This window comes from Tachyglossus aculeatus, chromosome 1 (genome assembly GCF_015852505.1).
Source record: "Tachyglossus aculeatus isolate mTacAcu1 chromosome 1, mTacAcu1.pri, whole genome shotgun sequence".
NCBI classification, from domain to species: Eukaryota; Metazoa; Chordata; class Mammalia; order Monotremata; family Tachyglossidae; genus Tachyglossus; species Tachyglossus aculeatus.
Window position 1 is genome coordinate 66,352,188 of NC_052066.1, and position 27,739 is coordinate 66,379,926.

At 44.8% G+C, this 27,739-nt stretch overlaps 1 protein-coding gene across 1 annotated transcript in view; it reads left to right on the top strand.

Moving 5' to 3' along the window:
• The first annotated feature begins 236 nt into the window (after nucleotides 1-236).
• C1H3orf70 (chromosome 1 C3orf70 homolog) overlaps nucleotides 237-27,739 on the top strand; it is a 63,486-nt gene continuing 35,983 nt past the window's right edge. Inside the window, exon 1 of the mRNA XM_038745087.1 lies at nucleotides 237-522. Within this exon, the coding sequence (XP_038601015.1) occupies nucleotides 237-522 (286 nt within the window). The remainder of the gene's footprint in view (nucleotides 523-27,739) is intronic.

Consider the following 27,739-nt stretch of genomic DNA (forward strand, 5'->3'; position numbering starts at 1 on the left):
GGGCCCCCTCCCTCCCTCCCTCCCGCGCCCCTCCCGCGCCCCCTCCCCTGCCCTCCCCTCCCCGCGGAGGTTTGGTGCGGCTCGGGCTGCGGGCACCGCGCGGCCGGACGGGCCCGGGGCCGCGCCCAAGGACCCGCCCGCCCTCCGTGTCCCTCCCTCCGTGTCCCTCCGTCCGTATCCGTCCGTCCGTCCGTCCGTCCGGGGTCCGCGGGCGGGCGGGCGGGCGGAGCGGGGCGATGAGCGCGGCCCCCTCGGACCCCGCCGCGGTCCCGGGGACGGGGACGGACCCGGAGACGGTCCCCGCCGCGGTCCCCGTCGCGGTCCCCGCGGCGGCGGTGCGGGTCCCGGGCGGCGGCCGTGGAGCGAAGAGCGGGAAAGTGTGGGAGGCGCAGGCCCTGGCCCGGCGCTGCGCCGCCCGCAGCCCCGACTTCCAGCCGTGCGGCGGCCTGCCCATCTGTCACACCCACAGCCACGGCAGGTGCTTCAAGCTGCACTGGTGCTGCCATCTCGGATGGTGCCACTGTAAGACCCGACACCCCGCGCCACCCCTCCCCGGAACCCCGGGACGCCCACCGCAACCCTTGGCCACCCCTTCTCCGCCTCCTCCTCCTCCTCTTCTCCCCCCTCCTCTTCCCTTCCTCTTCTTCTTCCTCCTCTTCCCTTCCTCTTCCTTCTTTTCTTCCTCCTCTTCCCCTCCTCCTCCTCTTTCTCCTCCTCTACCCTTCTTCCTCCTCCTCTTCTCCCCCTCCTTTTCCTCCTCCTCCTCTTCCCTTCCTCCTCTTCTTCCCCTTCCTCCTCTTGTCCCCCTTACTCTTCCCTTCCTCCTCTTCCTTTCCTCCTCTTCTCCCTCCTCTTCCTTATTTTCTTCCTCCTCTTCCCTTCCTCCTTTTCTTCCTCCTCCTCTATCCTTCTTCCTCCTCCTCTTCTCCCCCTCCTCTTCTTCCTCCTCCTCTTCCCTTCCTCCTCTTCTTCCCCTTCCTCCTCTTGTGGCCCTTACCCTTCCCTTCCTCCTCTTCCTTTCCTCCTCTTCTCCCTCCTCTTCCTTCTTTTCTTCCTCCTCTTCCCTTCCTCCTTTTCTTCCTCCTCTTCCCCTCCTCCTCTTCTTTCTCCTCCTCTATCCTTCTTCCTCCTCCTCTTCCCTTCCTCCTCTTCTTCCCCCTCCTATTCCCTTCCTCCCCTTCCTCCTCTTGTCCCCCTTTCTCTTCCCTTCCTCCTCTCCTCCCTCCTCTTCCTTCTTTTCTTCCTCCTCTCCTCCCTCCTCTTCCTTCTTTTCTTCCTCCTCTCCTCCCTCCTCTTCCTTCTTTTCTTCCTCCTCTTCCCTTCCTCCTCTTCTTTCTCCTCCTCTACCCTTCTTCCTCCTCCTCTTCTCTCCCTCCTCTTCTTCCCCCTCCTCTTCTCTCCCTCCTTTCCTCCCTCCTCCTCTTCCCTTCCCCCTCTTCTTCCCCCTCCTCCTCTTTCCTTTCTCCCCTTCTTCCTCCTCTTCCCTTCCTCCTCCTTTCCTCCCCTTCTTCCTCCTCCTCTTCCCTTCCTTCCCTTCTTCCTCCTCCTCTTCCCTTCCTCCCCCCTTCCTCTTCTCTCCTCTCCTCTCTTCCTTCTCTTCCCTTCCTCTTTTCTTCCTTTTCTCTTCCTTCTTTCGTCCTCCTCCCCTCCTTCAGCTCTTCCTCCTCTCCTTCCCCTTTTTCCTCTTCTCTTCCTCCCCATCCTCCTCTCCTCCTCTCTTCTTCCTCCTCTTCCCCTCTTCCTCCTCTTCATCCCCTCTTCCTCCTCTTCATCCCCTCTTCTTCCTCTTCTCTCTTCCTCCTCCTGGCTTCCTCTTCTTTTCTTCCTCTTCTCTTCCTTCTTTCTTCCTCCTCTCTCCCCCTCTTCCCTCCCTCCCTCCCCCCCGTTGCCCCCCGGTGTGGGTGACGGCCCTCAGAGTGGGGGGGGGGGGGGCGGCCTGCGGGCCCCGAGTCTCCCCAGACCCTCCCAGCCGGGAAACCTCCTCCCTCCTTCGGGAAAACTGCTGTCCCACGGCCAGGGATGCGAAAACCTCCCCTATCCCCCAACCCCTCCCGGATGGAAATCGACCCCCCCGCTACCTCCCCGACTGCAGCTGCGTTAGCGGTTTTCCAAAGGGGCAGGATCACTGGGCTGAAAACCGATGGGAATGCCCACAACTCTTTCCAACCTTATGGGAAACACCAAACCCCAATAGTCACCATCCCTGCCTTTCTCTCTCTTTTCTCCCTCCATCTCTCTTCTTTCTCCTTCTCTCTCCTCTCTCTCTGTCTCTCTTTCATTCTCTCTTTCTCTCTTTCCTTCTCTCTCTTTTCCTCTCCTCTCTCTCTCCTCTCTCCTTTCTTCCTTCCTTTCTTTTTCTTTCTTTCTTCCTTTTCTCTTTCCTTCCTTCCTTTCTTTTTCTCTCCCTTCCTCCCTTCCTCCCTTCCTCCCTCTCTCCCTCTCTCCCTCCCTCCCTTCCTTCCTTCCTTCCTTCCTTCCTTCCTTCCTTCCTTCCTTCCTTCCTTTCCTTCCTTCTTTCCTTTCCTTTCCTTCCTTTCCTTCCTTCCTTTCCTTCCTTCCTTCCTTCCTTCCCTCCCTCCCTCCCTTCCCTCCCTCCCTCCTTTCCTCCCTTCCTCCCTTCCTTCCTTCCTTCCCTCCTTTCCTTCCTTCCTTCCTTTCCTTCCTTCCTTCCTTTCCTTCCTTTCCTTCCTTCCCTTCCTCCCTCCCTCCCTCCCTCCTTTCCTTCCTTTCCTTCCTTCCTTCCTTCCTTCCTTCCTTCCTTTCCTTCCTTTCCTTCCTTCCCTCCCCCCCACTCTCTCTGCCGTGTCTGTCTCATTCTTTTTCTCCTCCCCTTTTTGGCATTCCCTATGCCCACTCCTTCCCCCTTTGCTCCTCTGAGGGAAGCAAATTACGTCCCAATCAGCCCAAAAGCTGAGAAAGGAATATGAAAATCTTACCCCTCTCCAGAAAAAGAAGCAGATAGTTTGAGGAGAATGCTTTATGAGCCTAAATTCCATGTGAAACTGCTTTAAAAAAAATCCAAATGAAATACTGTTCTGAATGGACTGGATCTTTAAACACTTTGATTATATCATCTGGGGTTCGCTGGTGTATTAAATTTTAAGAGGCAGTTTAATCAGGGTTCCTTAAACGGATTATTTGGAAGAATGTAGTTTATCTATCCTGTTCACTGAGTCATTTCATTTAGAAAATAAATAGGTTCTAATCTTAGTTTCTTAGGATCTCGATAATGTAGAGGCTTTAGGGTGGGTGCTTTCTACTGAAATAACTCTGGAATCTTTTTTTCAAAATATTTTTCTATTGGATTGGGGGGGAAATGGTGATTTTAAAATGGAAAAAGTCCTGCAAATGCTTATAAAAGAAATTTGTATTTGGCTGAAATGAATTGATAGTAAATGAATATGGCGGGTAAGAGTTTGTTAATTAAAACTGAAAGGTCAATTTTTTTTTCCATTTTGTGAAGAGGTGTTGGTTAATATCCAGGGTGAATAGCTTTGATATTGTGCTATCCCTGAAGATTTGCGATTCCAGTGGGCGAGATGTCAATCCAGATTTAAAAAAAAGCTTTTTTTCTTTAAAGAAGAAGGAGTAACTGTTTAAAGTTCATTGACTTTTCAACTGATCTATTTCCGTGCTGCCCCTACTGTGTGTGTCTTTTTGTGCCAGATTCAGCCTTCCTTTAACTTCTTCGGACAGGATTCTTTTGAGTGATGGACACTGTTCCCTGGTCTGAAGAGATCCTCCCATTCCCCCTTGCCTCTTCTCCCCTTAAATGAACCACTTTCCCAGACCAGCGCGGGATTCAGGAGAGCTGGGGATGGATGGCTTGCGGAGCCAAAGGGAAGGAAAGCCAACCCCGTCAGCGCCCTGGATCCTGATAGGCCCAGTTCTGGAACCAAGAAAGAGCTTTCTTTTTTCCTGACTTTTTCTCTCCGTCTCTCTTTCTTATTATTATTTATTTATGGTGTTTCTAAAGTGCCAGTCAGTGTGCCAAGAAACGCTGCATTAGGTGCACAGTAATCAAGTTGGAAGCCGTCCGTGGCCCCCATGGGGCTCATGGTCTTAGAGAAGCACCGCGGCCTAGAAAGAGCGCGGTCCTGGGCGTCAGAGGACCTGGGTTCTATGTCTGCTGTGTGACCTTGGGCAAGTCGCTTCACTTCTCCGGGCCTCAGTTACCTCATCTGTACAATAGGGATCAAGACCAGGAGCCCCATGTGGGACAGGGACTGTGTCCAACCTGATTACCCCGTATCTACCCCAGTGCTTAGAACGGTGCTTGGCACATAGTTAAGTGCTTAACAAATACCCCAGTAATTATTATTGCTACTATTATTGATAATTAATATAATCATAATTATAAATATAGTAATAGTATCAATTATTAGTAATTATTAATTAGAGAAGCAGCGTGGCTCAGTGGAAAGAGCACGGGCCTTGGAGTCAGAGGTCATGGGTTCAAATTCCGGCTCTGCCAATTGTCAGCTGTGTGACTTGGGGCAAGTCACTTAACTTCTCTGGGCCTCAGTTACCTCATCTGTAAAATGGGGATTAAGACTGTGAGCCCCCTGTGGGACAACCTAATCACCTTGTAACCACCCCAGCACTTAGAACAATGCTTTGCACATAGTAAGTGCTTAATAAATGCCATTATTATTATTATTATTATTAATGTTATATTAACCCCCATTTTAGAGGTGAGGTAGGCACAGAGAAGTCAAGTGACTTGCTGAAGGTGGCACAGCAGGTCCTTGGTGGAGCCAAGATTAGGACCCTGGTCCTTTGACTCCCAGGCCATCTTCCTTTCCGTCTCTCACTCCCCTTTTCCTTTTCAATCAATCAATCAATCAATCAATCAATTGTATTTATTGAGCACTTACTGTGTGCAGAGCACTGTACTAAGCGCTTGGGAAGTACAAGTTGGCAACATATAGAGACAGTCCCTACCCAACAGTGGGCTCACAGTCTAAAAGGGGGAGACAGAGAACAAAACCAAACATACTAACAAAATAAAATAAATAGAATAGATATGTACAAGTAAAATAAATAAATAAGTAAATAGACTAATAAATATGTACAACCATATATACATATATACAGGTGCTGTGGGGAAGGGAAGGAGGTAAGCTTCCACTAGTCTCCCTCAGTCATCATCATCATCAATCGTATTTATTGAGCGCTTACTGTGTGCAGAGCACTGTACTAAGCGCTTGGGCAGTACAAATTGGCAACATATAGAGACAGTCCCTACCCAACAGTGGGCTCACAGTCTAAAAGGGGGAGACAGAGAACAAAACCAAACATACTAACAAAATAAAATAAATAGAATAGGTATGTACAAGCAAAATAAATAAATAAATAGAGTAATAAATATGTACAAACATATATACATATATACAGGTGCTGTGGGGAAGGGAAGGAGGTAAGATGGGGGGGATGGAGAGGGGGACGAGGGGGAGAGGAAGGAAGGGGCTCAGTCTGGGAAGGCCTCCTAAGTCCCATTCATCTACCTGAATCTACTTGATTTATTGCAGTATTTCTTGTTTGCTCTATTTCCTTATTCCCATTTCTTTCTATCTTGCATGAAAAGAGTGTATAGCCCTATGTACCAGCCATGGCTTAATGGGCATGAACCAAAAATCCTTGAAATCCTTGATCATAAAGTAATATATCTCGCTGTGTAAAAGTTGGGGCTTTTTTGGTAATTGCTAAGTGCACCTCTCTGAGGGTAATCAAAATATGGATTTCATTGAGATTCTTTAACATCCACTTTCCCCACACCATTATATTTCCCAGTGTTCTCATCTATCCCTGCCCCGTTTTCCCTAGTGGAAAATTTAAGGCTGCCTTGTGATCATGAGGTTATTGGGTAGAACCTCAAGACTTGAACTCATAAGTATAATTTTGCTGCCAGATTTTTAGTTTTCCTGGTAAAACATTGGGTGAAGTTTTCTCCTCCTGGGGTGATGGAGGCTAGTAAATTGCTGTGCAGATGTCCTCTAGCAGAAGCTTAAAACCCTGTGCTCCTGGACATCTCAGTTGCTGGGTTAGCGTACCTCTAAAATACCCGAAATGGTCTCAAGAAGGGCCAGCAGTTGTCAGGGGGTGCTGCTGCTTGGTGGTCCTTTGTCACCACCCCTTCTTTTCACCTTTAGCATCATCTTAGCATCATCCAGCGCTTAGAACAGTGCTTTGCACATAGTAAGCGCTTAGTAAATGCCATTATTATTATTATTATTATCTTCTTGGTGCCCCAGAGGGACTTCATGAACGGAAAGAGTAGGGAAAGAGCTCCTCACGTCAAAAATATCTTAAACAAGAGGCACACTTGATAGCATCAGAAGGGGAGCCTGACTCAGGTAATAATAATAATAATAATAACTGTGGTATTTTGTAAGTGCTTACTATGTGCCAAGCGCTGGGGTAGATGCAGGATAACTTGCAAGGGAGTCACCGTCTGAGTGGGAGAGAGAATATGCGAGGAAACCGAGGCACACGTTTTGCACGGGAGAAAACTGAGGCCCAGAGAGGCGAAGGGTCTCGCCCGAGGTCCCACGGCAGACAAGCGGCGGGGTCGGAATTAGAACCCAGGTCTTCTGACTCCCATGCCTGGGCTCTTTCTGTTACGTTTGGCTGCTTCTCAGCCTGGCGCCCGGTTGCCTTCGTCCCACAGCCTCAAGGGGGCAAGAACAATTCTTGAGAGTTATTTTCTCTTGCTCTCCAACCCAAGACACCAAAGAAAGTCCTAGGCCTATAATATTGTAGTCAATCAATCGATCTTATTTGTGAGCCCGTTGTTGGGTAGGGACCGTCTCTGTATGCTGCCGACTTGTACTTCCCAAGCGCCTAGTACAAGGCTCTGCACACAGTAAGCGCTCAATAAATACGATTGAATGAATGAATAAACCCTTAACTATGTGCAGAGCCTTGGACTAAGCGCTTGGGGAGAGTACAATAAAACAGAGTTGGTAGATGCGTTCCCTGCTCACAATGAATGATAGCTAATAGAATATTCCAAATAAGTGTGGAAATTAGTACAGTGCTCTGCACATGGTAAGTGCTCAATAAATACGATTGAATGAATGAAATTCGAAATTTTTTTAAAAAAATCCCGAAATGTGTGCTCAGTTTATAAAAAATGATTTTATTAATCCAAGGATTTACCCCCCGTCCCTTTCTCCTTCCTCCCCTCGATCAATGTGACCTGCAGGGTTAGATCTGTATCAAGACCATTAATTGAATTTCTCTTAGCTTGTGGTTTTCCTTGCCGTTTATAAAATCCTAGGCATCATTCATTTACCTCATCACCACTTGAAAACATAACTTGATATTTTCCTGGGAGGACTCAATTTTATTTATCACCCCTCTTCAGATTTAAGGTCAGTACAGGAAGCCCTCAATTCAAGGCCCCTGAATTAAGATGAATGACACTTGCAACAACATTTCTACATTCGCATCTACTTCTGGTTTTTCAATACATCGGTTTCAACTTGCCAACCCCAGCCTTCTTTATGGCACCACCTCCGGAAGCATGAGACGTAGCGGAGGAGGGGATGCAACAGCTAGAAATGGGCCTCGGAGTCAGAAGGTCATGAGTTCTAATCCTGGCTCTGCGCCTTGTCTACTCGGTGACCTTGGGCAAGTCACTTACCTGATGTGTAAAATGGGGTTTGAGATCTGGAGCCCCATGTGGGACAGGGACTGTGTCCAACCTGATTTGCTCTTATCCACCCTATCACTTTGCACAGTGCCTGGCACATAGTAAGTGCTCAAAATGAACCACAATTATTATTAGTAGTAGTATTATTAAATGGAGAAATGATTTGAAAAGCCCCGATAAAGGGGAGAAGTTAAAGAGGTCAGCAGGGGCAGAGCGGGGAGACGGGGTGTGGAGGTGAGGGAAGTGTGCTTGACCTGATGACCAGAGAGTGACCAGGAAGGGGTCAATGTGTCCATTTTACTTCATCAGCCAATCAGTTGATCGTATTTATTGAGCGCTTACAGTGTGCAGAGCACTGTACTGATCGCTTGGGAGAGTACAATATAACAATCAACAGACACATTCCCGTCCCACAATGAAGTTACAGTCTAGAGGGGGAGGCAGACATAAATATAAATAAGTAAAGTTACAGATACGTAACTCCCCCTCTCCATCCCCCCCGCCTTACCTCCTTCCCTTCCCCACAGCACCTGTATATATGTATATAAGTTTGTACAGATTTATTACTCCATTTATTTGTTTATTTTACTGGTACATATTTATTCTATTTATTCTGTTAATATGGTTTGTTTTGTTCTCTGTCTCCCCCTTCTAGACTGTGAGCCCACTGTTAGGGACCGTCTCTATATGTTGCCAGCTTGTACTTCCCAAGCGCTTTGTACAGTGCTCTGCACACAGTAAGCGCTCAATAAATACGATTGAATGAATGAATGAATGAATGAATATGTACATACATGCTGTGGGGCTGGGACGGAGAATGAATAAAGCGAGCAGGTCAGGGTCATGCAGAAGGGAGTGGGAGAGGGCGAAAGGCGGGCTTAGACAGGGAAGGGCTTTTGGAGGAGATGCGCCTTTGGTAAGGCACGTAAATTAAAGCTGATGACCTTACTGTGGACCCGCTCTGACTCAATATATGTCCGTTTATGGAATTAGGGTGAAAATCGGGAATCGAGTCTCAGATTGGGACCCAATTCCTCACTTATAGCGCTGTGTCTATGAGAAAATTGGTTGTGACGTATCATTTTGACTTAGGACCCACTTCCCAGGAACCAACTGTGTTGCAAGTCTGATGATTACGAGTGTGGTAGCCTTAAATTCAAATAAATAGATTGGAAAAATCTATACGTAATATAGGTTAAGTGCAATTGAGAAATTTGGTTTAAATTCATGAGAGCGTCTCCCTCACTGCTGTAACAGGAAAAGTAGAGATGAAGTCAGGTGGTTTCTCCCTGAAGGGTTCTTTTCACCTCATCGCCGTTCAGTTTGGCAGTCTTTTCTTTTCTGTTCTCCTTTCCCTCTTTTGCTCTAAAATTTAGAATCTTCTGGTGTCTAACAGCAAAAAGCATAATGCTATTTTAACAGTGTTAGCAGTCAGTCAATCAGTGGCATTTATTGAGCTTTTAATGTGTGCAGAGCCCTAGATTAACTGCTTGGGAGAGTGCAGGGCAACAGAGTTGGTAGAACCGTTCCCTGCCCACAAGGACCTTACAGTCTAGAGGGGGAGACAGACGTTAGGATAAATAAATAAACCGTGGATGTGTACAGGAGTGCCGTGGGGCTGAATGTGGGGTGATTGAGGGTGCAAATACCAGGGCAGAAGTGATTGCAGCAGAGAGAGGGAATAGAGGCTTAGTTGGGGAAGGTCCCTTGGAGGAGATGGGATTTTCATCATGGGATTTGAAAGCGGGAGAGCGATGGCCTGTCGGATATGAAAAGGAAGGGCATTCCAGGCCAGAGGCAGGACATGGCTGAGATAGAGAAGATCATGGTACGGTGAGTAGGCTGACCGTAGGGAAGCAATGTGTGCGGGCTGGATTGTAGTAGGACGTCATGGACGTAAACTAGTATGCGTTCATTACCCATCGTGAGCTATGGGAAGAGGAAGTTGTGAGTGTGTCATCTCTGTTTCTCTGTATCTACTTCTACAAATGACTGTCATTAATGGAGATTTACTGGTGGTCCACTTAGGTTGGGTTTGCTCTGTGGTTCCCTGTAGTTTATTGGGTAAATGGATCTAATTAACCTTCCCTTTGCTCAAAGATGAGTCTCCACAAGAGCATGATCTATCAATTCCCATTTTTATTATTAAAAATCATCTTGAAAAGTGAAGTGTTTTATAATAATAATAATAATAATAATGGTATTTATTAAGCACTTACTATGTGCAAAGCACTGTTCTAAGCGCTGGGGAAGTTACAAGGTGATCAGGTTGTCCCTCGGGGGGCTCACAGTTTTAATCCCCATTTTACAGATGAAGGTACTGAGGCACAGGGAAGTTAAGTGACTTGCCCAAAGTCACGCAGCTGACAGGTGGCGGAGCCGGGGTTTGAACCCATGACCTCTGACTCCAAAGCCTGGGCTCTTTTCACTGAGCCACGCTGCTTCTCTGTATATTTATTTGTATGCTGTATTGTATTTCTCTGTGTTTTGTATTTGATGGGACTCTTCGGGCTGGATTACGAACTCCCATGAGACGTCTGAGATAAAATGGTGGACGGCGACTTCGTATAGCCACATTGTAATAGCTGTTCTGCTAAAGTAACCTGCCTAGATTAATGAAACAGTCATCTATTTCTACATAACTGGCAGGGCCAACAAATTAAGGAATCCTATCACATCATATGGTAATTTAATCACAAACAGAATCGCTACAATTTTCCTTAAAACTTTTTTTTAAAATTTGAATCCATAAGATACTTTTAAATTCAACAATTCAGGTACCTAATTTCCTTCCTTAAAATTGAACAATAAGAACTGTGCAATTTGTTAAACACCGATCACGTGCCCGACCCCGGTAGATACAAGATAATCGGGTCAGACACCGTCCCTGTCCACCCGGGGCTCGTAGTCCAGTGACTCCATTAGAGTAAAAAGTAATCCATAAAAATGGTAGTCCTTAACTATGTCACTGCATTTTTAATTGAAAGATTACATTTCACAAGGCACGTTGGAAGAGGAGCTGACAGTTATTTTTGCTGCTCATTTTGAGAGCATCTCTGAGCCAAAATATCCGTGGGTGTTTGGCTCCTAATCCTTAACCAGAGTGTGAATCTTATATTGAACAGAAGTATATGTGCCTATGTGTGTGTCTACATATATGTACAATGTGAGTAATATTTTACAGATATAGATCTGTTTAGATAGAGGTTTGGGGTTTACTGTGAAGATTATTTGAATTTTCCTGTCAAGTACAACTCTTAGAAGTGTGGACATTGTCAAGAATGTTATCACCATTGGTTTTATTAAATAAGACTTTCCCGCTCATACATCAGATATTCATCATATATAGCTATAATAAATCCCCAATTTTTCCCATATATGTTTATAATCAATCCTCAATTTTTTTCCCCATATATGTTTATACTACATCCCGAATTCCAAGGAATCACCCCAAACACAAAGTGGCTTCTGTCCTCTAAATACAGTCAGGTTCTTGGCCCACATTCATTCATTCAGTCGTATTTATTGAGCACTTACTGTGTGCAAAGCACCGTACTGAGCACACATTGCATCCAAAATCCACTGGTGATATTTGAGGGCATCAGACACGTCAGCTTAATCACAGTGCCCCAATCTCACCTATCTCACCGCCGATCCCTTTCCCACGTCCTCCCCCTATCCTGGAACTCCCTCCCCCTCCATATACACCAGACCACCACATTCTCCACCTTCGAATCACAAGTAAAGACACGCCTCCTCCAAGAGGCCTTCATCGATTTAACCGTCTTTTTCCCGGCTCACTCTCCCTTCTGCATCATCCATACACTTGGATGTGTGTCCTTTGGACATTTGATATTTGTCCCATCCCCAAGCCCACAGCACTTTTGTACATATCTTTAAATTATATATTATAAATTATTTATTCATATTAATGTCTGTCCCCTGCGCCCCCGTAGACTGTAAACTCGTTATGGGCAGGGAAGGTGTCTCCTAATTCTGTTGTAATTTACAGTATCCTGCACATAGTAGCGTTCGGTAAATATGATTGATTTATTGAATAGATACTTTCATTCAATCGTATTTATTGAGAACTTACTGTGTGCAGAGCATTGAAGGTGTCTCCTAATTCTGTTGTAATGTACAGTATCCTGCACATAGTAGCGTTCGGTAAGTATGATTGATTGATTGGATACTTTCATTCAATCGTATTTATTGAGCACTTACTGTGTGCAGAGCATTGTACTAAGCGCGTGGGAAGTACAAGTTGGCAACATATAGAGACGGTCCCTACCCAACAGCGGGCTCACAGTCTTTGTCTTTTGGGAAGTATCAGGCATATGCTGCAGGACACAGCTTGTGCAATGCAGCATAAAACTGCTTGGCACATAGTAAGCGCTAAACAAGTACCTTTATTATTATTATTATAAAGGCATCATAAGTAACTTTTGCAGAAATCTGAAGAACCAACAGAGGGTTCCCTTCCCCCCACCCGCACCTCCCAAGGCCCCTAGCTCCAGGAGTAATGATAGTATTAATTAAGCCCTTACCGTGTACTGAGCACTGTATTAAGTGCTGGGAAAGAGCATACAGGTGTGAAATAGACTGTAAGCTTCTTGTGGGCAGGGATGGTGTCTACCACTGTACTCTCCCAAGTGCTTGCCATGCAGTAATTGCATAATGAAGCATGGAAGCACCACAGACTAGTAGGTAGAGCATAGACTTGGGAGTCAGGAGGACCTGGGTTCTAATCCCGGCTCTGCCACTTTGCTGAGTGACCTTGGGCAAGTCACTTCACTTCGCTGGGCCTCAGTTCCCTCATCTGTAAAATGGGGATTAAGACTGTGAGCTCTATGTGGGCTAGGGACCGTGACCAACCCGATTATCTTATATCTACCCCCAATGCTGAAAACAGTGCCTGGCACATAGTAAGCACTTAACCAGTGCCATTATTAATAATAAATACCACTGATTATTTCATCATCATCATCAATCGTATTTATTGAGCGCTTACTATGTGCAGAGCACTGTACTAAGCGCTTGGGAAGTACAAATTGGCAACATATAGAGACAGTCCCTACCCAACAGTGGGCTCACAGTCTAAAAGGGGGAGACAGAGAACAAAACCAAACATACTAACAAAATAAAATAAATAGAATAGATATGTACAAATAAATAAATAAATAAATAAATAGAGTAATAAATATGTACAAACATATATACATATATACAGGTGCTGTGGGGAAGGGAAGGAGGTAAGATGGGGGGATGGAGAGGGGGACGAGGGGGAGAGGAAGGAAGGGGCTCAGTCTGGGAAGGCCTCCTGGAGGAGGTGAGCTCTCAGCAGATCCTTGATCATTTGAATTAAACACGGACCCTGTCCCTTAAGGAGCTTACTGAGAAGGAGCGTGGCTTGGTGGAAAGAGCACGGGCTTGAGAGTCAGAGGTTGTGGGTTCTAATTCTGGCTCCACCACTTAGCTGTGTGACTTTGAGCAAGTCACTTAACTTTTCTGTGCCTCAGTTACCTCATCTGTGAAATGGGGATTAAGACTGTGAGCCCCATGTGGGGCAACCTAATTGCCTTGTATCTGCCCCAGCGCTTAGAACAGTGCTTGGCACACAGTAAGCGCTTAATAAATACCAACATTATTATTATTATTATTATTACCGAGCCATTGTGTTCCATCTCAGGTCCTAGGAGACATGGGTGCCATTTCCAGTCTGTGGAATTTAGCGGCAGGAGCCAAGGTGAAGAGAGGCTAGAAGTTTAAAATTAAAATAATGGGCATTGAGGCGACTTAGGCTTTTCCATCTGGGATAGGAGACAGACCAGCTGAAAAACATTCATTCATTCACTTTATCATATTTATTAAGCGCTTACTGTGTGCAGAGCTTGGGAAAGTACAATATAACAATAAACAGTGACATTACCTGGCCACAAGGAGCTCACAGTCTACAGCGGGGGAGACAGACAGCAATACAAATAAATACAATTACAGATATGGACATAAGTGCTGTGGGGCTGGGAGGTGGGGGAAGAGCAAAGGGAGCGAGGCAGGGCTAAGCAGAACAGAGTGGGAGATGAGGAAACACGGGGTTTAGTCTAGGAAGGCCTCTTGGAGGAGGTGAGCCTTCAATAAGGCTTTGAAAGGGCCGGGGGCAGGGGACAGAGGGTCATTGGTGGATTTGAAGAGGGAGGGCGTTCCACGGCAGAGGCCGAATGTGGGCCAGGGGTTGGTGGCGAGACAGGCAAGATGGAGGAACAGTAAGAAGGTTAGCACCAGAGAAGCAGAGTATGCGGGCTGGGTTGTAGAAGGAGAGAAGCGATTTCCACAGTATGCATCAGCATGCTAATCCCGGGTCTTTACTTTGTTTTGTTGTCTGTCTCCCCCTTCTAGACTGTTGAGCCTGTTGTTGGGTAGGGACCATCTCTATATGTTGCCAACTTGTCCTTCCCAAGTGCTTAGTACAGTGGTCTGCGCACATCTGTCTCCCCCTTCTAGACTGTGAGCCCGTTGTTGAGTAGGGACCGTCTCTATATGTTGCCAACTTGTCCTTCCCAAGTGCTTAGTACAGTGCTCTGCACACAGTAAGAGCTCATAAATACAATTGAATGAATGAATGTTGTCTGTCTCCCCCTTCTAGACTGTGAGCCCGTTGTTGGGTAGGGACCGTCTCTATATGTTGCCAACTTGTCCTTCCCAAGTGCTTAGTACAGTGCTCTGCACACAGTAAGAGCTCATAAATACAATTGAATGAATGAATGTTGTCTGTCTCCCCCTTCTAGACTGTGAGCCCACTGTTGGGTAGGGACCGTCTCTATATGTTGCCAACTTGTCCTTCCCAAGCGCTTAGTACAGTGCTCTGCACACAGTAAGAGCTCATAAATACAATTGAATGAGTGAATGAATGGGATCCTCAGTGACTAATATGGCTGATGAATGGCAGATTTTTAAGATGTGATCAGCATTAATGGTCGTCTAACCCTGCCTTCAAAGCCTTATTAAAATGACATCTCTTTCTCAAGGCCTTCACTCACCTGGCCCTCATTTCCCCTACTCTTTCTCACTTCTGCGTCTTCTATGTACTTGGATTTTTACCCTTTAAGTTCTTGATAGTCACCCCATCCTCAGACCTACAGCACTTATGCACATAACCATAATTTATTTTAACATCTTTCTCCTCTCTCTAGACTGTAAGCTCCTGGTGAGTAGTGAAAGCATCTACCAACTTCTCTGCTGTATTGTCCTCTCCCAAGCACTTAATAGGTTGCGCTGCACACTGTAAGCACTCAATAATTACCACTGATTGATTTTGGATGGAGAAGCAGCATAGTGCAGTGGCTAGAGCACATGCCTGGGATTTAGAAGGGTGTGGGTTCTTATCCTGGGTCTGCCACTTGTCTGCTGTGTGACCTTGGGCAAGTCACTTCACTTCTCTGTGCCTCAGTTACCTCATCTGTAAAATGAGGATTGAGACTGTGAGCCCCATGCGGGACAGGGACTGTGTCCACCCCAGTTTGCTTGTGTCCACCCCAGCACTCAGTACAGTGCCTGGCATCCAGTGAGCTCTTAACAAATACCACAGTTATTATTATTATTATTGTTATTGTGGAAATTCATATGCCTGGCCTGATCTGAGCTTGTATTTGGCCTGATACTTGTCTTTCTGGATGGCGTGGTGGTTCACAGGACCTCCTGGGATCTGTAGGGCTGGTAGGCAAACACGGCCTTTCCACACAACCCCTTGGCAATGCCACCGTCACGATTCTCTCCGTGACCTTTCATCCCCTCTCCTAGACCGCTTTGCTCTCAGTCTGCCAAGAGGGAATGCGAGAAAGCCCCGAGTGTTGGAACGGCGCTCAGTCGAATGTGGTCCGAATCAACTTTTTCATTCCCGGCCTGAATCCGGTCTGTGGAGAACTTAGGGCTGGACTGGTTTGTGAAGCCTTGCCCAGCCTGTGCAGGGCTCCAGAAGATGAGGCAAGCAAAGATTTTGCCCTGGAACAGTGAAGTAACACTTCAACTACCTCAAATTTTCCCTTTCTCTGCCCCTTACAACTTTGCAGCTGTACCTCGATGGCCCTCAGAAGTCGGGAAATACAAAGATAGAAGGGTGAGGAGACGCAGGAGCGTCAAGCCATCTTGGTCATTAGCCATACATACTTCTAGGCCAGTAGGAGGTCCGTGCGGGCCTGACCATACATTGTCCCTATCTGTAATTTATTTATATTAATGTCTGTCGACCCCCTAGACAGTAAGCTCGTTGTGGGCAGAGAATGTGTCTACTTTATATTGTACAGTGCTCTGCATACAGTAAGTGCTCAATAAATATGATTGACTGATCGATACACCCTACCCCTACTAAACAAAATACTGGAAGCCCCCAGGATTGACTTTATGAACCCGACTTAGGTCTTGGGGAACAAAATAAATGACCAACCTCTATTTTGTTAGGTTGCAATGAGATCGAATGAATCTGTTATTGTTATAGTGTACTCTCCCAAGCGCTTAGCACAGTGCTCTGCACACTGTAAGCGCTCAATAATATGATTGAATGGATAGAATGAATGAGATTGGGACTCCGATAGCTGAAGCTCCTGAATTGTTGATTGTTTTTTCAAATTGCCCTATAATTCACTGTTGTAGCTACTGTAATAAAGGAACCAATCAATCAGTGGTATTTATTGAGGGCTTACTGTATGCCCAGTCCTGTATTAAGCACTTGGAAGAGAATAATTCTTATTATGATACTTGTTCAGTGCTTACTCTGTGCCAAGCACTGAAAAAACGCTGGGGTAGATAGAAAATCAGGTCAGACCCAATCCCTGACTCACATGGGTCTCACAGTCTAAGTAGGAAGGAGGAGAATTTAATCCCGATTTTACGGATGAGGTAACGGAGGCACAGAGAAGTTAAGTGACTTGTCCAGGGTCACAAAGCAGACGAGGAGCCAGGATTAGAACCCAGGTCCTCTGACTCCCAAGCATACGCTCCTTCCATTAGGCCACACTGTTTCCCACCAAAGGGCAAAGCAAAAGAGTTGGAAGAAATTTTCCTTGCCCATAAGGAGCCCAAGGAGGCAACTTATATTAGCCGATTTTTCAGTTAAAATTTTCGTGTTTGACTTCTGAGTTTCTTTTTTTAATAGTTTAGTAGGCTTCTTTTGAAATGTGGTGTTGGAGAATGCTTTTGAGAATATCATGGACGGCCCGAAAAACATAAATGGATTTTGGAGCAAATTAAAGCAAAGTGGTCTTTGGAAGTCCAAATGACTCCACTTGGATTAGCATATTTTGGACACGTAATCAGGAGGACTAATTCTCTGGAAAAGACACTGATACTAGAAAAAGCTCAGGGAAGACATGGAAGAGGCAAATCAGCAGCCAGATGGACAGAGACCAAAACAACGATAACGGAAGAACGATTAGAAAGGTTGCGGATTATGGCAGAGGAGAGGATGTTCTGGAAAAAGTATGTCCATGGAGTCACTATGAATCGGAAATGACTCGATGGCACTTACTAATAATAATAGTTTTCCTCTAGATTGTAAGCTTGTTGTGGGCAGGGAATGTGTCTATCGACTCTGTTATATCATACTCTCCCAAGCACACAGTATAGTGCTCTGCACACTGTAAGTGCTCAATAAATTTGATTGATTGATTGAGGTTATTATGGGAAGGGCAATTGCTAGACAAAGTTTTTTTTTTAATGAGAAATTTATCTTGCATTCAGACTTAAATAAGAAGACACGGGTCTGGGAGTCCAAGGACCTGAGTTCTAATCCTGGCTCTGCCAATTGCTTGCTGTGTGACCTTGGGCAAGTCACTTAACTTCTTTGTGCCTCAGTTCTCCTGTTCTCCCTCCTACTTAGACTCTGCACCCCATGTGGGACAGGGACTGTGTCTAACTGAATTTGTTTCTACTGTAGTGCTTAGAGCAGTGTTTAACACATAGTAAGCACTTAACAAACACCATTAAAAAAGTAAGAGATAGCAAATTTCTTCTTGGTTAACATAAACTTTTCCCTTCAGAAAAATCTGCAAGATACTGGGTAGAAAAGCTATACAATAAATTCATGTATTGCACTGTAGTTGGGTTTTTTTTAATTCCAGTGACTATGTGAAGCCATATTCTAAGAATGTCAGTGGGAATTAGGGCTATAGGTTCATTGGAGCTCAGATTTTTCATAATTGAAAAATATGTATAATTTGGCAAGCACTTAAGAACAGATAAGATAATACATAGGCATTTCTGTGACTATGTGCCCTATATCAATCTTTTCTCCTTTCTCAGGGTGTCTATATTTCCCTATTTCTTCATCTGAATTATGACAGTGTTGGAGTGTAGGTGTGTCACCCTGTGAGTCTGTGTTTCGGTCTCCTCTCTGTGTGAAACTCTGCATTTCAGAAGGGTGGAGGTGAAGAGGATTGACATGAACTTCCCGATGTCTCAATTATTTCTTTTTTTTCCTCTCTCCATCTGTAAATAGAATCAGTTTTCTCAGAAACAGGCTGTACCCTTATGTCTCCCTCAGTTGTCTCTCACACCCTCTTACCTCTTCCTTCCCTAATTCTGTGCTTGTGTGGTGTCCACGTATTCTCTGCTGCCCAGGGACTTTTAAGGTTAACTGAGGCTTTGTGAGTCATGGTTAGAAAAAAAAAGACGTGGCTTTTGCGTTGCCATGCATTAGGACAAAACCCGTCTTCCTTAGGTAGGTAGGGAAACAAGGGAACAGGGTTAGGGTGATGAAGATGGGTTAAAAATGGGATTTGGAGAATCAATATGTTCCACAAGAACAATGTGGGAGAGTTGGGGCAGAGCGGAGGTTTTTGTGTTTTTTAAAAAAATTGAGTTTCTTTGCCCTATACAAAGTGTTATTTTTGGTACAAAGAAGTTAAGCTGATAAAGCATTAGAAGGGAGCTTGTTAAAGTGTCACACATTGGTAAAGTGGAAGTTACAGAATTAACCTCATAGCAAGGCAATTATTGATCTAGACTTTGGTGGCAGTATTTGAATGAAAACCAATAGAATGCATTTTGTGTAGATGGAGCCTCTCAAAACATCCGTTTTCCAGGTGAAATGATAACTAAACTCTAATGCAGCTTGGTGGGTCAACAGGCCAAAAGTGGGGAATCCGAAGAAAACTAGGGTCACCCTTCCTAGCAGTGCTGAGTCAAACGCTCTCCCTTCCTCTTGGCAGTATCAGGTCCTGAGAGCTTTTACAGTAAGGTTTGCCGGTTTGTCTTAATTATTGGCAGACTGTGTGTTATCTTAAAATAAAAAAGACCCACCAGTTCTTGCCTCGGAGGGACCTTAAATGTAATTTAATTGTTCTTCAGGTTTTTAACGAAGGAAGGGCACTTCTGAAATCACTTGATCACTCCTAATCCTAAAATTGAATGTGAAAATTATGAAAGGGTAATGTCACAACAAAGAACCCATAAGTACCACAGGAATTGTGCCAAAAGTATTCAACATAAAATGAGCAAGTTGTCAGTAAAGTGACATCTGCTAGATTGTAAACTCCTTGAGGCGAGGGACTGTGGGTACTACTTACACTACTAGTGCTTGGTACAGTGCTAAGCGCTTGGTGCAGTGTTCTGCATACAGTAAGTGCTCAATAAATACGAATGAATGAATGAATGAAAGAATAATAATAATAATAATGGTATTTGTTAAGCACTTACTATGTGCCAGACTCTGTACTAAGCACTGGAGAAAACTGAACCAGCCTGGAGTCCAACCAGAAATCTTCTGTTCCGTAGTCAGATGTGCTATTCATTGTTCCACTGACCCGATTGAACTACTACTAATAGTAATATAGTAATAATAATAATTGTGGTATTTGTTAAGCAATTACTATGTTTCAAGCACTCTTCTAAGCACTGGGGAAGATACAAGATAATTAGGTCAGGCACAGTCTCTGTCCGAAACAGGGCTCACAATCTAAGTAGGAAAGAGAGCAGGTATTGAATCCCCATTTTACAGTTGAGGTAAGTGAGGCCCAGAGAAGTGAAGTGGCTTGCCCAAGATCACCCAGTAGACAAGTGGCGGAGCCAGAATTAGCATCCTTCCCAGACTAAGCCCTCCACTCTTCTCTCACTCCCTTCTGCATCACCCTGAATTGCTCCCATCCCCACAGCATATATAATAATAATGGCATTTATTAAGCACTTGCTATGTGCAAAGCACTGTTCTAAGCTCTGGGGAGGTTACAAGGTGATCAGGTTGTCCCACGTGGGGCTCACAGTCTTAATCCCCATTTTACAGATAGGGAATTGAGGCCCAGAGAATAATAATAATAATAATGATGGCATTTATTAAGCGCTTACTATGTGCAAAGCACTGTTCCAAGCGCTGGGGAGGTTACAAGGTGACCAGGTTGTCCCTCGGGGAGCTCACGGTTTTAATCCCCATTTTCCAGGTGAGGGAACTGAGGCCCAGAGAAGTGAAGTGACTTCCCCAAAGTCACACAGCTGACAAGTGGCGGAGCCGGGATTTGAACCTATTACTCTATTTATTTATTTATTTATTTATTTTACTTGTACATATCTATTCTATTTATTTTATTTTGTTAGTATGTTTGGTTTTGTTCTCTGTCTCCCCCTTTTAGACTGTGAGCCCACTGCTGGGTAGGGACTGTCTCTATATGTTGCCAACTTGTACTGCCCAAGCGCTTAGTACAGTGCTCTGCACACAGTAAGCGCTCAATAAATACGATTGGTGATGATGATGATGATGATGACCTCTGACTCCAAAGCCTGTGCCATGCTCCTTCTCATGTGTGTATATATACATATATACACACACACATATATATATATACACACATATATATTTATATATCTGTAATTTATTTATATATATATTGATGTTTGTCTCCCCTTCTAGACTGTATACACACACACACACACACACACACATATATACACACATATATATTTATATATCTGTAATTTATTTATATATATGTTGATGTTTGTCTCCCCTTCTAGACTGTGAGCTCATTGGGGGCAGGGAATGTTTCTGTTTGTTGTTGTATTGTACTCTCCCAAGCACTTAGTGCAGTGTTTTGCACACAGTAAGCATCCAATAAATACAGTTGAATGAATGAATGAATGAACCCATGTCCTTTGACTCCCAGACACATGATCTAGTAGGCCAAGCTGCTCCACTGAACTCTGTGAGCTCAGAAGAGGAGAGGAGGGCTTAGTCAGGGAAGGGTTCTAGTCGCGGCTCCGCCACTTGTCTACTGGGTGACCTTGGGCAAGTGACTTCACTTCTCTGGGCCTCAGTTATCTCAACTGTAGAACGGAGCGCTTAGATCAGTGCTCAAAGGAATTGATTAAATGGATTGTGTTTTACGCAGTGTCACTCTCAAGACTTCATCCCTGCCAGTCGTAGTCCCTCTGGGCCCAAAGTAGCTCATGAATGACCTCCCTCTGCCTCTGCCCATCCGCCAAGCTAGCTCTCTTCCTCCCTTCAAGGCCCTACTGAGAGCTCACCTCCTCCAGGAGGCCTTCCCAGACTGAGCCCCTTCCTTCCTCTTCCCCTCGTCCCCCTCTCCATCCCCCCATCTTACCTCCTTCCCTTCCCCACAGCACCTGTATATATGTTTGTACATATTTATTACTCTATTTATGTATTTATTTTACTTGTACATATCTATTCTATTTATTTTATTTTGTTAGTATGTTTGGTTTTGTTCTCTGTCTCCCCCTTTGAGACTGTGAGCCCACGGTTGGGTAGGGACTGTCTCTATATGTTGCCAACTTGTACTTCCCAAGCGCTTAGTACAGTGCTCTGCACACAGTAAGCGCTCAATAAATACGATTGATGATGATGATGATGATTTGGCTCATCCAAACTCCCAGGCCCATGCTCTATCCATTAGGCCCCGCTGCTTTGCGTTCTAACTCCAGCTCTGCCACTTTCATTCATTCATTCATTCATTCATTCATTCAATCGTATTTATTGAGCGCTTACTGTGTGCAGAACACTGTACTAAGCTCTTGGGAAGTACCTGTTGGCAACATATAGAGACGGTCCCTACCCAACAGTGGGCTCACAGTCTAGAAGGGGGAGACAGAGAACAAAACATATTAACAAAATAAAATAAATAGAATAAATATGTACAAGTAAAATAGAGTAATAAATACATACAAACATATATACATATATACAGGTGCTGTGGGGAAGGGAAGGAGGTAAAGTGGGGGGGATGGAGAGGGGAGGAGGGGGAGAAGAAGGAGGGGGCTCAGTATGGGAAGGCCTCCTGGAGGAGGTGAGCTCTCAGTAGGGCCTTGAAGGGAGGAAGAGAGCTAGCTTGGCGGATGTGCGGAGGGAGGGCATTCCGGACCAGCGGGAGGACGTGGGCCGGGGGTCGACGGCGGGACGGGCGAGAACGAGGCATGGTGAGGAGATTAGCGGCAGAGGAGTGAAGGGTGCGGGCTGGGCTGGAGAAGGAGAGAAGGGAGGTGAGGTAGGAGGGGGTGAGGTGATGGACAGCCTTGAAGTCGAGGGTGAGGAGTTTCTGCCCGATGGGTGACCCTGGGCAAGTCACTTCACTTCTCTGGGCCTCAGTTCCCTCGTTTGGAAAATGGAGATTAAGACTGTGAGCCCCATGTGGGACGGGGACTGTGTCCAACCTGATTAGCTTGGATCTACTCCAGCACTTAGAACAGTGCTTGATCTGTAGTAAGTGCTGAACAAATACCATTATTATTATAGTTATTCTATTTTTTTCATGATTATTTTATCCATTATTTTCCACTTCTAGCCTTTCCATTATACAGTGTAGGAGTTCAGGAAAGGCCTTCCTGAATCACATACACTGGTTAAGCCTCCTGTTCAACAGCTCCACTGTCCAGCCCCCTAGGGCACAACCGACTGAGGATATTGTCCTTTCTGCCTCACACTGAGGTATTTCTATCAACTCTGTCAGGCCTGGAGCGAACTGTCCAATTTCCTCTTCATTAGAAAAGCCACCTATAGCTTGTCAGCAATTAGAACGTGAGTCCGGTGGTCATTCACAGCCCAGGGCTGACAGAACACAATCGATAGCCTGACTTTGCGGAGGAATTTCCTAAATTTGAATGGAGTTGATAGTAACTGAGCTTTTACCTTAGTTGCCAGGCAATGGTAATAATAATGGCAATAATGATGATGGCATTTGTGAAGCACTTACTACGTTCCAGGCACTGTTTTAAGCACTGGGGTAGATACAAGGTAATCAGGTGGGACATATTCCCTGCCCCAACCTGGGGCCCACAGTCTCAATCCCCATTTTCCAGATGAGGTAACTGAGACCCAGAGAAGCGAAGTGACTTGCCCAGGGTCACACAGCAGATGGTGGCAGAGCTGGGATTAGAACCCGTGACCTCCTGACACCCAGCATGTTCACTATCCACTATGCCAACATAACAGGCTGAGTTACAAAGTGGTATCCCTTCATCATACAGGCTTGGCAGTGTATATCAGTGCAGAACACAAGAGGCAAGGGGCATATGATTCTGATAGCATCTCTTCCCAGTTGAGGATGTTAGGAGTTATAGCTTGATGTCAATAATCAATTTTTTTCCATTGGTATTTGTTAAGCGCTTACCATATGCCGGACACCATTCTAAGTGCTGTAGGAGATTCATTCAATCATATTTATTGATCACTTACTGTGTGCAAAGCACTGTACTAAGCACTTGGGAAGTACAAGTTATGATGATGATGATGATGATGGTATTAAGCGCTTACTATTTGTGAAGCACTGTTCTAAGCGCTGGGGAGGGATGCAAAGTGATTGGGTCGTCCCACATGGGACTCACAGTCTTAAATCCCCATTTTACAGATGAGGGAACTGAGGCACGGAGAAGTGAAATTGACTTGCCCAAAGTCACACAACTGATCAGGTTGGAGCCAGTCCATGTCCCATATGAGGCTCACAGTCTTAATCCCTGTTTTCCAGATGAGGTAACTGAGGCCTTGAAAAGTGAAATGACTTGCCCAAGAGCACACGGCAGACAAGTGGTGGAGTAAGGTTTAGAACCCAGGTCCCTCTGACTCCCAGTCCTATGCTCAGTCCACTAGGCCATGTGGTTTCTCTTGAGATACATATATATATGTATATATATATATATATATAATCTATCTATATATAATCTATATATATGTATATATATAGATATATCATTGTTTTCTTTATTACATAACATTTTTATTCCCAAAGAACTTTCATGTTACTTAATATCCCCTTGTCCTCTTGGGAGGTAGGGAAAGATGACTCTCACTGCTAATCACAGTTGGGTGTTTGGTGTGGCCAAAGATTATTCTGAGATCAACAAACCCTTTCTTACATAGAGGTTGTCCTTGTAGATGCAGCTGACACAGGCAGATTACAGAAATACCAAGTACTTGGTAATCTAAATATTTTGAGCGAATTGGAGGGGTGTAATTTATCCAGTAGGGCGAGAATACAGAGATCACGAAGCCACACAGTGCAGCAATAAAAAGGACTGCACAGTACACTTGTGTTGAAGGCCATTCTCCCTCACCAATATTCTGAAAATCAAAACAGCTCTGTGTGCTCCCAGCTCTGCCAATTGTCAGCTGTGTGACTTTGGGCAAGTTACTTCACTTCTCTGGGCCTCAGTTCCCTCATCTGTAAAATGGGGATGAAGACTGTGAGCCCCACGTGGGACAACCTGATCACCGTGTAACCTCCCCAGCGCTTAGAACGTGCTTTGCACATAGTAAGCGCTTAATAAATGCCATTATTATTATTATTATTATTATTATTATTAAAACAAAAATAGCTGTTTGTGTACTCACCATTTAGATGGATTCATGGATGACATGAATTCAACAAGACCTGAGGATAATCCAGATGATTTACGAATGTCATCATCTAGTGATGGAAATTAAATTTGTAAGTAGAAAACAAAAAGTCAGATAGATCAGATCCCACTGAAATTTTAAGCCAAAACTTTATCAATACCAGTAATAAATAACCATAAATCAGACAAATATATCAATCAATCAAACTGTAATTATTGAGCTCTTAGTGTGTACAGAGCACTGTACTAAGCACTTGGGAGAGTACAATATAACAGTATAACAGAGTGGGAGATGTGTTCCCTGCCCACAACGAGCTTACAGTCTAGAGGGGGAGACAGGTATTAATATATGAAAAAATTACAGATAAGTAGATACGTGGAGTAAGACTGAGGGAAGGGTGAATAAAGGGATCAAATCCAAATGCAAGGGTGACGCAGAAGTGGGTGGGAGAAGAGGTAATGAGGACTTAGTACTTCCCAAGTGCTTAATAATGCAAGAAGTGGAAGTAACCCCTTTGAGTGAAAATAACCATGAATCTCAGGGCAATAATTCTTTCTGATAAAATAAGAAAGTATCCTGCCAAATTAATAGAATATGCTAAAGTGTGCCGCTTGCATGAAATTTAGGAATTTTGGGTAAACTGTAGTATATATACACTTTCAGGTTTTATATGTTCTTATGTATATCCCCATCACTGTCAACTTCACACATTTTTGTTGAGTGTAGCATTATTAAGCAGTAGGGGTTCACTTTAAAGACTAGACCCAAATCTTTGTTTACATCGGCGTGGGGAAACATTTCAATCAGTCAATAGTATTTATTGAATACCCGCTGTGCCTAGAACAGTGTATTAAATGCTTGGGAAAGTGTAATAGGACTAGAAGACGTGGTCCCCGCTTCCAAGGATCTTAGAGTTGGAGAAAATAGTAAAAGGCATTAATGGTATTTTTTGAGCACATACTGTGGATGAAGCACTTCCTCAAGCCCCTGGGAGAGGACAGTACCGTACAGTTGGTAGACACGTTCCCTGCACACAAGGAGCTTACAGTCTAGAGGGGGAGATAGATGTTTAGATGTTAAATCAATTACAGAGAGGGGAAATGGGAGAGAATAAGGATATGTGCATAAGAGCTGAGAGTGGCAAGACTGTCACGTGCTTACGGAGTAATAATAATAATAATAATAATAATAATAATAATGGCATTTATTAAGTGCTCACTATGTTCAAAGCACTGTTCTAAGCGCTGGGGAGGTTACAAGGTGACCAAGCTGTCCCACGGGGGGCTCACACTCTAAATCCCAATTTTATGGATGAGGGAACCGAGGCCCAGAGAAGTTAAGTGACTTGCCCAAGGTCACACAGCTGACAGCTGGCGGAGCGGGGATTTGAACCCATGACCTCTGACTCCAAAGCCCGTGCTCTTTCCACTGAACCACACTGCTTCTCTACAGAATGTACATAATAATAATAATAATAATAATAATAAGTACTATTATTATTATGGTATTTGTTAAGCACTGACTATGTGCTATGTGCTGCAGAGAAGCAGCGTGGCTCAGTGGAAAGAGCACAGGCTTTGGAGTTCTACGGGCTTTGGAGTTAAAGGGCATGGATTCAAATCCCAGCTCTGCCAATTGTCAGCTGTGTGACTTTGGGCAAGTCACTTAACTTCTCTGTGCCTCAGTTACCTCATCTGTAAAATGGGGATTAAGACTGTGAGCCCCCCGTGGGACAACCAGTTCACCTTGTAACCTCCCCAGTGCTTAGAACAGTGCTTTGCACATAGTAAGAGCTTAATAAATGCCATTATCATCATCATGTGCTACTATGCTATATGCTACTATGTGCTATGGGGTACATAATAATAATGATAATAAGTACTATTATTATTGTGGTATTTGTTAAGCACTTACTATGTGCTAACACTGTTCTAAGCACTGGAGTAGATGCAAGTTAATCAGGTTGGACACAGTCCCTGTTCCACATAGGGCTGTTACTCTTCATCCATTCATTCATTCATTCGTATTTATTGAGCACTTATTGGGTGCAGAGCACTGTACTAAGCGCTTGGGAGAGTACAATACAATAATAAACAGTCAGGTTCCCTGCCCACAGTGAGCTTACATTCTAGCGGGGGAAAGGTAGTACTCAATGCAAATAAATATTTTACAAATGAGGTAACTGAGGTGCAGAGAATAATAATAATAATGATGATGATGATATTTGTTAAGCACTTACTATAGGCCAAGCACTGTTCTAGGCTCTGTTGTAGATACAAGTAATCAGGTTGTCCCACGCAGGGCTCACAGTTTTAATCCCCATTTTACAGATGAGGTAACTGAGGCCCAGAGAAGTGAAGTGATTTGCCCAAAGTCACACAGCAGACAAGTGGCAGAGCCGGGATTATTCATTCATTCAATCATATTTATTGAGTGCTTACTGTGTGCAGAGCACTGTACTAAGCGCTTGGGAAGTACAAGTCAGCAACATATAGAGAGGGTCCCTACACAACAACGGGCTTACAGTCTCGAAGGGGGAGACGTTTATTTTATCCCGCCCGGATTAGAACCCAGGTCCTTCTAACTTCCAGGCCATGCCACTTCTATACACAAGTGCTTGAGCGACACAGAGAGCAAGTAGGGGAAATGAGGTCTTAGTCAGGGAAGGCATCTTAGAGGAGATGGGTTTTGGGGGAGTTTCCAGGCAGGAGGAAAGAAAGGTATAATATACGTACATAAATTCCACGGAAGGCACGCTGGGGGAGGCACCCATTCATCCATTCATTCGATCACATTTATTTAGCACTGACTGTGTGGAAAGCACTGTACTAAGCGCTTGGGAGAGTCCAGTATAATGACGAACAGACCTTGTGAGCCCACGATGATCTCACAGTATAGAGGACCCTTGTATCTAGGTGGCATGGGAATACTGAAGTGCCAACAAGAAGAGGGTCATGATGTGGGGAGATGATAAATTAATCAGGGAAGCTGTCCTAGAGGATATATGATTTCAAGAAGGGCTTTGAATCACTCAATGAATCAGTCGGTCAGTGGTACTTATTAAGGGCTTACTGTGTGTTTGGGAGAGTACAATATAACAGAGACTCTCTAAGACTAAGCTCATTGCAGGCATGGAATATGCCTACCAGTGCTTAGTACAGTGCTCAGCATCCAATAAGCGCTCAATAAATGGATTGAGTTGGTAGACACATTCTCTGCCCATGATGAGGTTTGACGGTGGGGAGAGCACTGGG